Here is a 16,649-nt window from a genome sequence, read left to right as displayed (position 1 = left end):
CAGTGTCTGAAGGCATTTTGGGGGGGTGCCACTGGCGTCTGGTGGGTAGAGACCAGCAATGCTACCGATCACGTTCCGGTGCACAGGGCAGACCCCACACGAAGAATGCTCTGACCCAAGTGTCGACAGTGCTGCGGCTGAGAGACCCTGGCCTGAAGAAAGTGTCCCCAGCCCTATGAGCAGTTGAGCAAAGAGCCGCAGATCACGTTGAGCTGTCCTTCAGGCCACCGGGGTTCCAGATGGACAGGTGAGATCCCAGAGAAGGGCAGGCACACTCCACTCCGCCATCCCCAGGCCTTGCTGCTAAGTCCAGAGATTAGCTACGTAGGCCGAGGGGACTGCCAGGCCTGCGGCCTCTGCGGGGACCTCTGAGCCTCTTCCATCCCACCACCAGCACAGAGGCCGGTGCCCTACGGTGCTTCTTACCCCCCGTGTCCACCTGCTGGAGAGACGTGCGTCACGGATCGTGCTCTTCTAAGTCGTCATGCAGCAGTGTCCCTCACCAGAGGGGCTCGCGCCAGAAAACCTGTTTCTCCCTCGTGTCTTGGATTCTGTATCGAAATAGCTCCACCCGAGATTTGGAATAGAGAAGAGATTTTTCATGCTGGTGTTCGATTCCCAGTAAAATATCAGTGTCGAGGGAATGGTCTAGTCGGCTCAGGTCTGGAACTGTCTGTTTCCCCCCCACAGCCTTTCTGCCCCCCAGGGTGGCCTGATCAAAGCCCGGATGTATCCATTAATGGTGACAGGCCTCAGCCCTCCGCTATGCCGTCTTTCCCCCGAATGCTTCTTCCAAGCGACGCGTGAGTTACCTCTGAGTTAGGGCCAAGTGACGGGGCGTTTCTGGGTTTCCCATTATGTCTCATCAGCTTTCTCCAATTCCCACTTCTTTATTTTCAAGGATACGCTTTGCCTGTTGCCCTGCTGAATTTTGGTGTTACGTACAACTTGGTTCTTTTCTCCTTTCTGTATCTTTCTTCAAGGAGTTAAGCCATGAGGGACCCACGTGACCACATTTCCAAAGATAAGCTCCTCTCCTCATGATTGTTTTATTTCCCTCCTGTATCGTTTTTATTTTATTTATTTATTTTTTAGTTTTTAAAAAAAATTTTTAATGTTTTATTTCTTTTTGAGAGAGAGAGAGAGCAAGAGACAATGAGTGGGGGAGGGACAGAGAGGGAGACAGAATCCAAAGCAGGCTCCGGGCCCTCAGCTGTCAGCGCAGAGTCCGACGCGGGGCTCGAACTCACGAACCGTGAGATCATGACCAGAGTTGAAGTCGGATGCTTTACCGACTGAGCCACCCAGGTGCCCCTAAAGATTTTATTTTTAAGTAATCTCTACACCCAATGTAGGGATCGAATGCACACCCCGAGATCAAGAGTCGCAGGCTCTAATGACAGAAACAGCCAGGCGCCCCTTGCCTGATTTTTAATGTACTCGTTTGTCTCATAGCTTCTTCCACTCGCTCTCACGTGTGTGAGCTTCATCCATTGTGTTTGTAGCTGTACTCTGTCCAGTCTCATTGCCATATAGTGTTCCTTCTGTTGGGACACGTTTGGATTCTTTCTAGGTTGGGGCGATTAAGAATAGCGTTATTGTCAGGGCACCTGCGTGGCTCAGTTGGTTAAGCGCCCCACTTTGGCGCAGGTCATGTTCTCACCGTTGATGAGTTCAAGCCCTGTGTATATCAGCCTCTGTGCTGTCATCATTTTAGCACGTGTTTTCTTGGTGGGCACATATCCATGTTGCTGTTGGGGATCTCCCCAGGGGAGGCACTGCTAGGTCCTTGGGTAAATCTGTATCTAGCTTCAGTAGATTCTGCCCAACAGTTGTCCAAAGTGGTTGTGCGCGTCTGCCTCCCCTCCGATGGCACGTGATCGTCCTGTTCGCTCCGCACCCTCCTTCGTCCTTCAGGATGGAGTTTTCATGATGACTGGAGAAGAGGCGCCAGGGAGGCCAACCCAATCCTACATCTTGATGCTTCCCAATCCGGTTAACCTTTCTCCCTTTTCCCCCTGCCCCGTGCAGACGTGAATGAGTGTGGACTAAAACCCCGGCCGTGCCAACACAGATGTGTGAACACACACGGGAGCTACAAGTGCTTTTGCCTGAGCAGCCACATGCTCATGCCGGATGCCACGTGTGCGAGTAAGTTTCAACAGCCAGGCTGCTCTCCGTCATCCTTTGAGACTAGATTCTTGCCATCTGAGCAGTTGGCGGGGGGGGGGGGGGGGGGGGAAGGTGGTAAAACAAGTAAACGTGAAATTCACCATTTTAACCGTCACCACATCCTCATCACCCCAAAAGGAAACCCTGTGCCTATCAGCAATCACTGCCCACTCCTCCTCCCCCAGCTCCCCCACAGTCCCTAACCTGCTTTCTGTCTCTCTGGATTTGCCTATTCTGGACAACTGGCTTTTTAAAGAAGACAGCTAACTGGGAAGAAAAAGAACTTACATATCTCTATATGCAGGGTTGTATGGGGTTTCGTCCTGAAAATGAGCATATTGCCTTGGGAAGGTGATGCATTGAAATTCCATCTTGAGACATCTTCTTTCCACCCACTTCCCATCTTCTTCCCACCAACTGCCTTTCTCACGCCCCTTGCCCCATGCTCAAAGATTAGTGACTCTTGTTGGGAATACATTCCGATTCACATTCCTGAAAAGAAAAGCCCTTCTTTGATAAAGAGAAACCCATGTCCCGTGGGAGGGTGAGAGTACATCTATTCATTTATTGAGAGGGAAGGTTTTTCGGTTTAATGTTACAACCGACAGGCAAACGCATCCTCCCTGCCTGCGTGCCCTCCTCCCCTCTCCCCCTCCTCCCTTCTTCCCCTCCTCCCCCCTCCCAACTCTCTTTGCTCTGTCCTGCTGTCCCCAGCAAACCTGGAGCTTAGGTGTTCTGCTAGCTCCCTGTGGTTACAGAGTCTTAGGACTCCCTAGCCCATCCGGGACTTTGCCACAGTGTCACAGTCCTGGCTAGCGCATGGCTTGCTGCTCTCCTGATGGGTCCTTGTGCTTTCGGTCCTTGGCAAAGCGCCCAATACCACCAGTCACCGAGATCCTCTGTTGGCAAGCAAGCTTAAGAGATAAAGCAGACATTCAAAGTCTTTTTTTTTTAAAAATCCTTAGTATTATAAATTAAACCCACCAAAGACAAGTATGTATGTGTGTGTGTGTATGTGTATATACATATCTCCGTATATATACATATATCTCCATATATATCTCTCTCCATATATATGTATCCATCCCTATATATATATATATACATATATACACACATATATATATCCATATGATATTATATATTATATTATATGTAGCTTCATGAATTCTCATAAGGCGAGAATAACCCTGTAACACCTACCAAATAGAACTTTGTCAGAACCTCCCTCCCTACCCCGTCATGGGAATTACCATCTAGGCTTTTACAGTGATCACTTAACACTTTTAAATAGATATATACTAATGGATGTTTCTGAAACATTCCACGAAAAGCCTAACCAGTGCCAAGAAAGGTATCTTTTCCCAAACGGAAAGATAGAATTAGGTAAATGTTGAAGACTAATCTTAAGAGGCGACGCAAGAGGAAAAGAGTATAAACTAGAAATGTTACCATTGGTGGGTGTTTGTTACATTACCTTGACCTGTGTATGTATCCTTTACCCTCTTTGTCTATTTCTGTATATGGAAGCTGTTGCCTGTGCCTCCCTGTTTATAGCTCAGAGTGTCCAGGGAGCCCTGGACCTCTTTCCTAATTTTATTTCACCTGGTTCCTGGCAGTCTCTCTTGTCCCGCTGAGTGATGGGCATGTTACGGATGCCCATGGTGCATAAAGGGAGTATATTCACCATACTTGCCTATAGTAGACACGCGTGATCCGTACATAGTAGGCCTGTGCTAGGGAAATGCATTTATGGGAGACAAGTTACGTGTAGCAACAAGTAACCGGAAAATCCACCTAAATTATCTCAGGTACTGAAAAAACGGGAGGCACACAGTTCTGGAACAGCTCGGCAAGGACTCCATCTCTGCCATCCTCAGGGTATGGATTTTATGCTCATGCTTGTGACCTCATAGTCACAGGATGGCTGCCCCAGCTCCAGGTATCACACACGCATTTGAGGCGTGCTAGACAAAGGGGAGTGATGTCAGTGAGTGAATGACTCTTTCGTCCTTGTCCCTTTTTGTCATGCAGCAGCATGTTTGGGGAAGCCCCACTCCCTCCAGAAGACTCTCTGTATATCTCTTTGGCCACGGCTGGGTCCTATGGCCACCCTTTGTTGCTGCAGAGGAAGCCGGGATGAAGACACGTAACTGGCTTTCCAGCCTCTACGACGGTAGTGGCGAGAGGAAAAGGCGTCCAGGATGGCTTTCGGGCAGCCAGTCGGTCCTATTTGCCGCATGTTTTAATACAGCCATGTGAACGACTGGTTACTTGCTAACTTAAACAGTGTACAAGGGATAGATTTTTGTTTGCCCTAATTACTCAGACTGACCATCTCCATCAGAAGTTGCATTTCAGCGTAGCAACGCCAGCCGGGTGACGTAAAGAGTGATTTGAATGTGCAAGAGGAGGGGCGCCTGGGGGGTTCAGTCGGTTGAGCGTCCGACTTCAGCTCAGGTCATGATCTCGCGGTTCGTGGGTTTGAGCCCCGCGTCGGGCTCTGTGCTGACAGCTCAGAGCCTGGAGCCTGCTTCAAATTCTGTGTCTCCCTCTCTCTCTGCCCCTCTCCCACTCATGCTCTGTCTCTCTCTGTATCAAAAATAAATAAAAACATGGCTCTCTCTCTCTCTCTCTCTCTCTCTGTCAAAAATAAATAAACATTTTTTTAAAAATGACCTTAGAATGTGCGAGAGGAGAGGAAGATGCAGTCTCTGGTAACTGCCGGGGACGTGCCGACCTAAAGATGATCAGATTCAATACACCGGCCCGCAGAACAGACCGTGGGGGCCACCAAGAGGCCTCCCTTGCCCAGATTCCGTTCGGGTCTCAGACAGTGTGCTTATCCTATAATACATTGCAGGTGTCCCGCCGAATGCCCTAGAATGCAGAGATGGTTCCTCAGTAAGTGCTTTTTATCACCTCGGCTAACCCTTGCCTACGTTTTCAGACTCCAGGACGTGTGCCGTGACAAGCTGCCAGTACAGCTGCGAAGACACAGAGGAAGGGCCTCGCTGTCTGTGTCCGTCCTCGGGGCTCCGCCTGGCGCCGAATGGAAGAGTTTGTACAGGTAGCCTCCACTCCTCCTCCTTTCTCCTTTCCTGACCTCCTTCTCTCTCACTCATCACAGTCTGCTTGTTGACTAGACCGAAAGTTCCTGAAAGTACACATTTATGCCCATGTCTGAGACCATCAGCCACATATACTCTAGACACCCGTTAGGACGCTGGAAAGCACACTTCTCTATTATTTGGGGGTTGTCTAATGTCATAGTGGAAAAAAGGATACAGGTCATCTTATTTTAGTACATTTACCCTGTATGTTTCACTTCAATCACCATCCCACAGAAACCTGCTACTTCCATTCGGTGGATAAAATCCCAAGGGCCACTGGACTCCCTTTTGGGTTCTAACTAATATTTTCCTACAAAAAAGCGTTTACTGGGGCGCCCGGGTGGCTCAGTCGGTTGAGCGTCCGACTTCGGCTCAGGTCATGATCTCGCGGTCCGTGAGTTCGAGCCCCGCGTCGGGCTCTGGGCTGACAGCACGGAGCCTGAAGCCTGCTTCGGATTCTGTGTCTCCCTCTCTCTCTGCCCCTCCCCTACTCACGCTCTGTCTCGATCAAAAATAAATAATAAAATGTAAAAAAAAATTGTTTTTAATGTATTTACTTATTTTTTTTTTTTAGATCTAAAACTGTTGAGAGTAGTCTATCCCTTGTACACTGTTTAAGTTAGCAAGTAACCAATTTCTCGTGGTCTTTAAAGGTTGCTCTAAATTACGTGAACTAAGTATTCCAAAATCATTTCCACTTGGAGGGTGAACAAATTAAATCCATAATATTAGAGGGCGAGAGACAGCCATCATTTATAACTTTGAATTTAGTCAAGTCACTGGATTAGAACTTTGGGCTCTTACTCTCTCTGGTCTTATTTTGTGTCTTAGTCTTGGGTCCCCAAAAGCTGACCCCAAGCAAGTAGCTGATCTGGGAGGTGATCTCAGGGAATGCTGGTTGAGGAGGGGAGAAGGGAAGGGAAGACCCTAGCACAGGGTGAGTTCAATGAGCCGGTTAAACATCTATGCCCTTCCAGGAGGCTGGGAGAGCTGCCTCCACATTTTCCTTCCTTCCAGAGCAACTGGGGTGGGGGGGGGCAGATTTATGCATCAAGTTTATTGATGGGGGAGTGGCTCCAGAACACTGACTCCAAATGCCCAGCCCAGCCCAGCCCGGATAAGGATCATTGCAGAACGTCCCAGGTACGGCCTTAGGCAGGTAGCTGAGTGCCGAGGGGCGATGGGTGGGGCACCCACAGGGCACCCTCAGTGACTGATGCAACACTTTCTGCCTTAGCTCCCTTGTGGATTTGTATTCTGTTCAACAACCAAACTGTATATCCTCCTGGATCTGTACTTACATTGCACTAAAGATACACGGTATTTAGAGCAAGTGAGCACATAGCATTAATAAGGGATCTCAAACCAAATCAGAATATTGAAAGTGTTCTTAATGTTTTTTTATTTAAAATTTTTTTTACATTTACTTATTTTTGAGAGACACAGAGAGACCGTGAGCAGGGAAGGGGCAGAGAGAGAGGGAGACACAGAATCCGAAGCAGGCTCCAGGCTCCAAGCTGTCAGCACGGAGCCTGACGGGGGGCTCGAACCCACAAACTGTGAGATCATGACCTGAGCCGAAGTCTGACGCTTAACTGACTGAGCCACCCAGGCACCCCTTTGTTTTATTTAAATAAGTATATTCTTACTTGTTGACTGCAGTAGAAATACTTTTCAGTCAAGGTGTTGGACGTTTATTCTAAATGTACCTAACTTGATAAGCTGCATTTAGAAAGTTCCGCCAAACAGGTTACCTAAAGCAGTTACATCTTTTTTTAAAAATCCCCGTAAAATTACAATTTTGGCTCTGTTCTTTGAGAGTAATCCGATTTAGTTACATTCACCGGGTTTAACGTTCTTTGGTGAACTAAGATGTATATGACAAGGCTAATTCTTGACCAAACTGAAGGCAATTTTCACCACCTCTGATTTGTCGGGTGCCTTTTTTATTGAAGGGAAAGCTGATCTGCACAAAAGTGGTCACTGAGAAATGAGTTTTGATCAGTCCGACACTTCTTTAGTATTTTAAGAATGCACCACAGGTCCAAATGAACAACATACACCATCTGCTCGATCTGATAGTGAACGCAAAGCCGGAGTCTGGCTATTTTGCTCAGCGTTGCCGCCGGCCCCTCGGTGACCTGACTCACAAGGAAAGGAGGGAACCCTGTTGTCTGCTGAAGTTGCATCATCACACAGTTTCTCTTTAGGTGCAGTTTCAGGAAACCACATCTTGGGCACTTGGGTGGCTCCGTCGGTTAAGCGTCCCGCTTCGGCTCAGGTCATGACCTCGCTACACGGTCTATATACCTGGAAAGGTAGTAATTCGGCCACCAAGCCTGTAGTGTATATGTCCCCAGGGCCAGGCATCTCCCGGCCCCAGAAGAGCCTGGGCCTACCAGGACAGATGTGAATATAAGTAGTGCCGTGAGATAACGTCTCTAAGACGGGGTGTACGACGTGATGGAAACACGTAAGAGGAAGAGCCGTGAGTGTGCTGAGAACACCTCCCGAGGGTATGATGCTGGCAGAATAATCAGAGAGACTGCTGTGCGTGTGGGCTCACGTGCGTGCGGGCTCACCTGCGTGCGTGCGGGTGTGATTTGGAGGGAAAGTGCGGTTCTGGCTATCGCCGACGCCTTCTGGTTCTGCGTCCTAGATATCGACGAATGTGCCTCTGGGAAAGCTGTCTGCCCTTACAATCGAAGATGCGTGAACACATTCGGAAGCTACTACTGCAAATGTCACGTTGGTTTTGAACTGAAATATGTCCGTGGCCGCTATGACTGTGTAGGTAAGAGTGGGTCGCACCGTTTCCCTTTTTGTTCTCCGCCCCCCCCCCCCCCAAACCTATAGCCGTCGTCTATGGATATTTTGAGGTCGATTCCGTCTATTAGTTGAACAGTCTATTGTACTGACCAGTTTAACAATACAGAAGAAGTCACATTGTTTTGTTTCTGGCTTTTAGGAAAAGTCTGATGAGATGAATTAGAAGAAGCCAGGTCAGTCAAGGTCAAAAGTAAGGGACCTCAGCGGGTATCGTTTGTTCTGGGGGCAAATATCTTAAGATGGTTTTTGTGCGTTTTTTTGAAAAATTTGGCTGGTTTTCTTTCTAATTTTTGACTTTCCAGCTACATCCCAAAAAATGGAAACAATATAGCACAAAAGGAAGCCTAAAAAGGCCTGTTTGAGCTTGATCTCCGTGATCTGTTCCTGACAGTTCCCTCCGGGGGTGGCATTTGACAAAGGTATAAAGAAGATGAAGGCCCCTTTCATGGTTCAGGCTCCAAATGGCCTAAGATGTTCCCTTTCCAGGTCACCGAAGCCACTCTCTGATAAGATTCTGGTCTCAGTTGGCTATTGGCCTGATCTGTGTGAAAGAAGATATTTGGGCCCTTAGTGAAGGGATTCCGAGTCCGAACGAGCGAGTAAAGTACGGTGTTCGGGGACCTTGGGTGCATCCGCACTGCCCTTGATGTAATGGGGGACGGGGCCTGCCCTTCGGTGAAGGGAGATCCGGGCTCCCTGTAGATGCCTATTCGTGTAACACGTGGAGCCAACGTGTGCGCGACAGGAAAGCTCACAGTTGGGGGAAAGTGGGATTTCTTTCAACCCCACGTGCAGAGCGTCCCAGGTTGTGTCCTGTGTGACCGCACCGTGGCCACCGTTGGTTCCAGCATTTTGAACCGTCTTAGGAAGACTCCCCAGCTCTTTACTCAGATCTTTTCAAACACAAAGGCCATTCTTCACCGGCTCGTCACAGCCATGTTGCTCGTGGGCTTGGACCCCATGTCCTGCCGCAGACCCATCCAGCTGTGTAACCCAGTGGTGCTGTGTCCCTGAGAAGTAGCCCGTTCCTGGATCCTTAGCCGGTTCCACTGGACAGGGTGGGAATTCCCATGGAGAGCTTCCAGAAGAAACCTATCTTGTGATTTTAAGGGATTAAGATTGGCATCTGGGCTCCTTTGGTGGCTGACTTAAAAACAATGGGCTATTTTGTGTGCATAGGTCTCCCAAAGGGTGGATAGCAAGTCAGATGCAGAAGAGGGCTAATGAACTTCTCACTTGGGTGGGATTCGGCCAACTTTCCTGGTCTCGGTCCAGCAGACGAGCTCGGACCAGCCCAGCCCTGCTCCTGGCAGCCTTGGAACAAAATGCCTAGGAGTTTAGATGATGTCAGTGGTTCATAACCCCCCTTCTCCTTTGTTGGTTAGGAGTTCCGAGCCCTTCCACATGTAGAATGTATTTTTTGATGCCGTTATTTAGTTTGGAGTTAGATGAAACGTGCAGAAAAAGACGTAAACATCTTCCAGCTTTCAGTAGTTCTGATAAGCAGTCGAGGTTGCTGGGGTTGCGGGGGGCCCCCCAGTTCTCTGCGTACTGGCGTCGGGCAAAAGCCAGGCATTGGGAGATTTGACAGCGTCCCGGTTCTCAGGCCCCACGTGGTTTGTTGGCAGGTGTTGAGGGGTCGGCATTGGAGTTGCTCAAGTGTAAGGGATAGTCGGGCTTTTAGCAAAGCCCGGCAGCCGCAGAGTTGTGCACGGGAACGTTCACATTTTTTTTAGATATAAACGAATGTGCTGGGAATACCCATCCATGCAGCCTCTATGCCAACTGCCTCAATACCCAAGGATCCTTCAAGTGTGAATGCAAGCAGGGATACAGAGGCAATGGCCTTCAGTGTGCCGGTAAGTAGGATTTGCTCATGGCGTCTTAGCTATTCTCAGTAAAGCATTCTCTCCTTCTCTTCTTTCTCCCTTCATCTCTCTCTCTCTCTCTCTCTCTCTCTGCACGTATGATAACGTGTGCATGCAATATTTGGCAACTCTAACTCAGCCTTGACTTCTCTGCTAACTGGACCACATCTTCACTACTCACTGAAGTCGTAGCCACTAAAGCTTACAGAGCAGCAAAGGTCCTGGATTTCTGTCTGGTCACGACGCACTCTCAACGACCGAAAAGAAGGTTTAAGGACAAATGGCCCTGGGCCCATGTTACCTGCCGAGAGAGGGCAGGTTATGGCACGGTCGCAAGCAATCCTAACACGTCAGGGGCCCAGAACCACAAGCTTGTTGACCACAGAAATCAGAACTTCTTCCAGAATACACCACTAAAAGCAAGTCGGGCAAAGCTGACGGCACGTTATCGGTCATCCTCAAGCCTAGATTCACACGTTTAGCAAAGAGTCCCATTGTAACATCTCAAATTGACAAACCACGCGTAGAACCATGAAATGTGACACTCATTGCCCTTGGCGGTGTATTCTCTCCGACGTTTCTTCTCCATGTGGTCCCTCAGGGAGCCACGCCGATAGAGTCCCCAGCGTCCTGTGATACCACAATACGGATTGGAGCCCTTAGGGTTTGTCAAGGCAGGGAAAGAAGCATGGACAATCGCACACCAGCTCTTCGTTCATTCAACTTGGGAGTAGGGGCAAAATATACATAGTCTTGCTGTGTGTCTGGCAAACTAGAAATGTCCATAAGAACCCGGAAAGTCTACCAAGACAGGCCGGTGGTGATTACATTGCAGTCACCGTCCTGGGGAAAGTGTCTCATCATGTTTGAGGTCCCTTAGGTTTATCCCTCGGGTCTTGTCCCTTTTATTTCTCTATTTTAAAAAAAATTTCTTTGGGGCGCCTGGGTGGCACAGTCGGTTAGGCGTCCGACTTCAGCCAGGTCACGATCTCGCGGTCCGTGAGTTCGAGCCCCGCGTCAGGCTCTGGGCGGATGGCTCAGAGCCTGGAACCTGTTTCCGATTCTGTGTCTCCCTCTCTCTCTGCCCCTCCCCCGTTCATGCTCTGTCTCTTTCTGTCCCCAAAATAAATAAACGTTGAAAAAAAAAATTCTTTTTCATGTTTATTTCTTTTTGAGAGAGAGACAGAGTGCCAGTGGGGAGGGGCAGAGAGGGAGGGAGACACAGAATCCGAAGCAGGCTCCAGGCTCCAAGCTGTCGGCACAGAACTTGACGCGGGGCTCGAACCTACATGCTGTGAGATCGCGACCCAAGCTGAAGTCGGACACCTGACCGTCAAGCCACCCGGGCACCCCTGGTCTGGTCCATTTTAGCACTGGCCCATCATGTGCCTCAATCTGTTCACTGCCCTGACTCCACTGTCCTGTATACCCCTTAGCATGGTTCTCACGTCTTCCAACACGTACGGCTTCAGGTTCTGCCTTGACCTGTCCCGTGTCCTTATATGGCCAGGGCTCCTGGTGACACAGCGGAGTGGCCACTCCGTGGCGGCCAAAAGCAAAGTGTCCGCACCGTGGTAGACACTGAGCCCCACAGCCATAAAAGTTCACGGTACCCCAGTGGGCCGTGGTTGAGTGCCACTGGACGAGAGTGTGTGCCAAAGAATATGGTCAAGGAGGATAAGTCTAGAAATCAAGTTTTCTGCAGAACCACCAGAAGAACTAGGCCGCATTTCGTCTGGAACAAAGAGTATGGAAAAGTATACGTGGTGCCCGTAGGTATTTAAGGAATGTGAAATAAAAGTGACTTCCTAAAGCGGACTGGGAGCGCTGGGTGGAGGCCATGTTCTGTCTTCCAGATGATGGCCAGGTGTCTGGGAGTGGAGCCGGGAGCCCTGCCCAGTGCGTGTTCCGCCACTCAGGCTTCCAGGCCCGGCTCTCCGAGGGATTCCTGCACGGGGCTGGAGGTGGGATTACACAGCCACTGGGTCTCCAACCACACAGTGCTCGGGTCTCGATCCCGTGCACATGTGCTCGTGATCTCCTTCTGGAACTTTCTCAAAGACAGAGAGAGAGAGAGATCGACGGCCCGTGTAGGACGTGCACGGGTGGATCGGGAGGAGGGATGCCATACCCTGGAGAGGCCCCCAGAGAAGAAGTGGAGTAGATCAGCTTTTTGTGTTGCATCGTGGTCAAGGGCTCCTTCGTGCCACCAAATCTGAACGCTTGTCTTCCAGCCTCACCTGTTGTGGGCCATTTGGTGTAATGGTCAACAGCTGAGGTTCAGGACCTAGGAAAGCCTGCATCTCACTCTGAGCTCTGCCCCATACTGGCTGTGACCTTGGATAAATTTTTTTCAACCTCTCCAAACTCCATTTCCTCCTGTCCAGCTTGTGACCAGCTAGGCCCCAGTCCCTTGTTGCTCCCTGATTTCAACACGGCAGGGTGGACAGTTCCATGCAGATCTTCAGCCCCAGGGCAGTGGGCTCTCTGCCTGTGGCCGCGCGTCTTCTCAGCCCCTTTGTAAGGACAGCCCTCAACCAGTGGGGGCCAGGAGTCTGGATAAATACCCCTAAATTGTCGCAGGATGGGACAGTTCTGAGGTGTGCTCTACATTGTTTTCCTCCTTCCCCTCACTTCTGCCTCCAGGGATCACCTCTCAAATAAACCCCCTGCGCCCAAATCCTTGTTTCAGGGCTGGCTCGGTCAGTAGAGCACGTGACCCTTGATCTCAGGGTCATGATTTCAAGCCCCACGTGGGGTATCGCGCCTACTTAAAAATATATATATTGGGCGCCTGGGTGGCGCAGTCGGTTAAGCGTCTGACTTCAGCCAGGTCACGATCTCGCGGTCCGTGAGTTCGAGCCCCGCGTCGGGCTCTGGGCCGATGGCTCGGAGCCTGGAGCCTGTTTCCGATTCAGTGTCTCCCTCTCTCTCTGCCCCTCCCCCGTTCATGCTCTGTCTCTCTCTGTCCCAAAAATAAATACACGTTGAAAAAAAAAATTAAAAAAAAATATATATATATATATATTAAAATATCAAGCAGTAGGGCCTCCTGTGGGTTGATTCTGGAAGCATTCATTTACTGTACTTCACTCCATTTTTCATGAGGGACCTAATTGTCAGCCAATGTGAAACTTCCCACCTGTTGTTATTGTAGTGATCCCTGAAAATTCTGTGAAGGAAGTCCTCACGGCCCCTGGTACCATCAAAGACAGAATCCAGAAGTTGCTGGCTCACAAAAACAGCATGAAAACGAAGGTAAAAATGAAAAATGTCATCACAGAACCTTCTGGAGCTCCTGCCCCTGAGGTCAACCTGCAGCCCCTCAACTCTGAAGAGAGTGTTTCCAGAGGTAGGAACTCTGATGGAGGAAAAAACCGAAATGAAGAGAGAAAGAAAGAGGGGCTCGAGGAGAAGAGGAGAAAGGAGAAAACCCTGAAGAACCACGTGGAGCGGGAGCAAAGCCTTCGAGGAGATGTGTTTTGTGAGTAACACTTTGGTTATTTTACACATTTTATGAAAAGCGAATGGTGATTTCTCCTGGCAGGGAAGGAAGGAAAGACGGCTTCGTGCCTGCCTTAACACTAAGGTTCGGTACTGATTCTAAAGAAGCAGGGTTCTCTAAGTTCTGGAAATGAACATCCCCTGCAGATCCCAAATGGTATTTGCTGCTGTGGGAAACAAGGAGGTTAAGCCCTTTCCCCTTCCCTGGGGGGCTTCCTGTTTGATGCAGACCGTCTTTCCGCTCCCAGCCAAGTAAGCACGCTTGCCCTGGCTGGCCATGCTGCGCACCCCCAGACCAGAGAGACCTTGGGTCCAGCTGGATCTGCCAAGCTCTGCCTTTTTACTTCTCGAAGGCACTTTCGACCTGCCCGCTCGATGCAAGGGGAATTTCGCAGCTGTGAGGTTACAGGTTAAAAAGCCAGAATGACAATTGTAGAGGGGAACATTCTAGAGAGGAGCTTAAGTTTTCTCCCTGAACTGGATAACTGCCCTTTTCACCCATTGCTGTGCCGAGCCCACAGCTAAGTCTCAGCCCCTCCAGGACAGTTTCCATATTAACCCCCTCTCCCCCACATCCCCAGGCGGAAACTTGGAAACTTTTTTTTTTTTTTTTTTTTGGCCTTGTCTGCCCTTGGCTCCATGGCTGTTGGATTTAACCAAATGGAAAGCAGACCCAGGCCCACTTATCCAAGAACTAGCCTAACGATGGCGTTGTCTCCTCGAATAGAGAGCGAAAATCTCAAGAGTGTATTTCCAAACCCGGGTGAGAAGAGGCATGTTAACTAGTGTAGATGCTTAGGTCATCTTTGGAAAACGATGTGTTAGACACAGAAACTGGAACCAGTGTGAATGCTTTGGGAATGTTCAGGAAAGTCTGCTCTGACATAGTCTGTACTCAGAATAACAGGATAAACCTCTGCTCGGTCGTTCATTCACGCCTCCTTAGCATGCGAGGGTTCAGGGCTTTTCTTAACTGACCAAGTGTTCTTAATTAGCCCCGAAGGTGAACGCAGCGGGTGAATTGGGTCTGGTTCTGGTCCAGAGAAAAGCTGTCACATCCAGGCTGGAACACAAAGGTAACTGATACCTTCATTTATGAATCACTGCTTCATTCCTAAGCCCCCGAGGGGAAAATCGTGACATCTGGACACAGTGCCAGTACGAAGAGTAGGTCCTTACGGGGTCAGTACCAATGACGAAAGTATAGGAAGGCTGTCTTCTCTCCACCACGCCCGCCTGACACCGAGAATGACACGTGGTATACATGTGAAGATAGATGAAAATGACCCCTTTGTTTCAACTTCAACACCCGGGGGCCCACAACCTGAAAATGACCATGCACTGAATTCCGGACGATAGTGCTGCGTCATAGACAACCCCAGACCTTCGGTCGCCTACAGCCACTGTTTATTTTTGCTTATGAGTCCGTCAACCGGCTGAGTGGTTCTGCTGATCCGAGCTGGTCTGGGGGGGCTCACCCACGGGTCCGCAGTCAGCTTTGGTCCCACTCGGTGACTTGGCCGATCTTAGCTGTGCTCCGGGCCTCAGTTGGGACAACAGAGCTGTCTCAGCTCTGCTCCATGTGGTGACTCATCCTCCAGCGGGCCAGCCAGGCTTGTTCTCATGAAGCAGTGGCAGGGTTCCAAGAGAGAGTGGAAGCACACAGGCCTTGTGAGGGCTAGGCTCAGAGCAGCCACAGCATCACTTTCACCGTATTCTGTTGGCCAAGGCAAGTCCCAAGGCCGGCCGGGACTTGAGAGTTGGGGAAGGCGCTACAACGTCATATTGCAAAGAGCGTGGAGACAGGGAGGGGTAAAAATTGGGACCATTCTTGTGATCAGGCTAACAGAGCCTCATCGTCAGGAATCTCGTAGGCGTGATCCCGGGTTCCTCTGAGTCCCTTTAGCACTTTGACTACCTGTGACAAATTATATGTGGCATCTCTACACGGACACCAGGGGAAAGCCTATTTCTGTATTTATCCCTTTATTTGGCATAAATATTCATGCATCGATCTTCCCTCCCCTTTGCAAACTCTCTTTTACTTACCGCTGTGCATGTCCTAAGCTTGTGCTAATTTGACCGCCTTTCGTGTTTACCCCATGAGTACATTCTCCAGTTCGGTCCCTTTGGTTTATAGGAATCTCCACCATGAAGGTAGAGCCTGTCGGGTTCAGTCCTCCAAACTTAATCTGAGAAGCTTCTACTAAAACCTCTCCAAAGGCTAGTGACCCAGCTCCGACAGGCATCTTGTTTTCTTCCATATTTCCCCTAAATGTTCTGTTTTCAATTTTATTTTATTTTTAATGTAATTTATTTATTCTGAGCGAGAGAGGCAGAGAGAAGGGGAGAGAGAATCCCAAGCAGGCTCCATGCTGTCAGTGTGGGGCCCGACGCGGGGCTCGATCTCACAGACCATGAGATCATGACCTGAGCCAAAACAAGAGTTGGACGCTTAACCAACTGAGCCACCCAGGCGCCCCTCAATGTTCTTTTTTTTTTTTTTTTTTTTTTTTAAGTTTCTCTGCAGCAAACATCTTATTATCCATTTTCCTGGTTGGGAAGAAAATGTTTCATAGCTCAGGGAATTAGCTACATTCTCCGAGTGCTTAGAACTGCTTCTGCTCAGCTCTCCACTTGCTAAGTGACATTACTAAATTGACCCCCTTTGGATCCCCAGAATGACCAGGTCTCTTATTTTACTTTTGCTTCCATGATCCTTAATGAAACACGTGAAGTTTACTCAATTGTCAAAGGTCCTTGAGTAAGGTCCCTCGGAGCACTCAGTCTCACTTGGAAGACTCGGTGGGCACCCCAGCCCTTCTACTTGCTATTTGCCTTGGGCAAGTCCCTGAGACTTAGAACATCTCATTGCTTTCATGTGTAAGGTTGGAGTAAAAGCACCACTCTTGTCTAAGGTGCTGTCTTAGGCTGGATTCCCCAGAAACAGAATTTGTGTGCAAGTGGTTTACGTGGGAGGCGATCCCAGGAAAGAATGCTTGGGGAGTGGGGGCGAGAAGTTGGCAATCAACAGTGTGTTATTAAGAAATTTTCACTGGGGGCAACTGGAGCCCAATCCCATTGGGGAACTCAATCCCATTGGAGCTCAATCCCAGTGGGGAACTCAATCCCATTGGAGCTCAATCCCATTGGGGAACTCAAT

The 16,649-nt window shown here is 49.4% G+C and overlaps 1 protein-coding gene across 6 annotated transcripts in view; it reads left to right on the top strand.

Annotated features, from left to right (window-relative positions):
* Window positions 1-16,649, top strand: part of EGFL6 (EGF like domain multiple 6) — a 72,328-nt gene that overhangs the window by 46,312 nt on the left and 9,367 nt on the right. For 4 of the 6 annotated variants that reach the window (XM_040467602.1, XM_040467597.1, XM_040467598.1 and 1 more), the window contains 6 exons: window positions 2,032-2,151; window positions 5,123-5,242; window positions 7,945-8,079; window positions 9,851-9,973; window positions 13,140-13,466; window positions 14,482-14,562. In XM_040467602.1, the coding sequence (XP_040323536.1) occupies window positions 2,124-2,151; window positions 5,123-5,242; window positions 7,945-8,079; window positions 9,851-9,973; window positions 13,140-13,466; window positions 14,482-14,562 (814 nt within the window). In that variant the 5' untranslated portion in view covers window positions 2,032-2,123. The remainder of the gene's footprint in view (window positions 1-2,031; window positions 2,152-5,122; window positions 5,243-7,944; window positions 8,080-9,850; window positions 9,974-13,139; window positions 13,467-14,481; window positions 14,563-16,649) is intronic. The other 2 variants (XM_040467599.1, XM_040467600.1) reach the window with 1 other exon arrangement.

Source organism: Herpailurus yagouaroundi, unplaced genomic scaffold (assembly GCF_014898765.1).
Source record: "Herpailurus yagouaroundi ecotype Mexico unplaced genomic scaffold, PumYag 67525, whole genome shotgun sequence".
NCBI classification, from domain to species: Eukaryota; Metazoa; Chordata; class Mammalia; order Carnivora; family Felidae; genus Herpailurus; species Herpailurus yagouaroundi.
The sequence above is the reverse complement of the archived record's forward strand: the minus strand, read 5'-3'. Positions and strand labels throughout refer to the sequence as shown.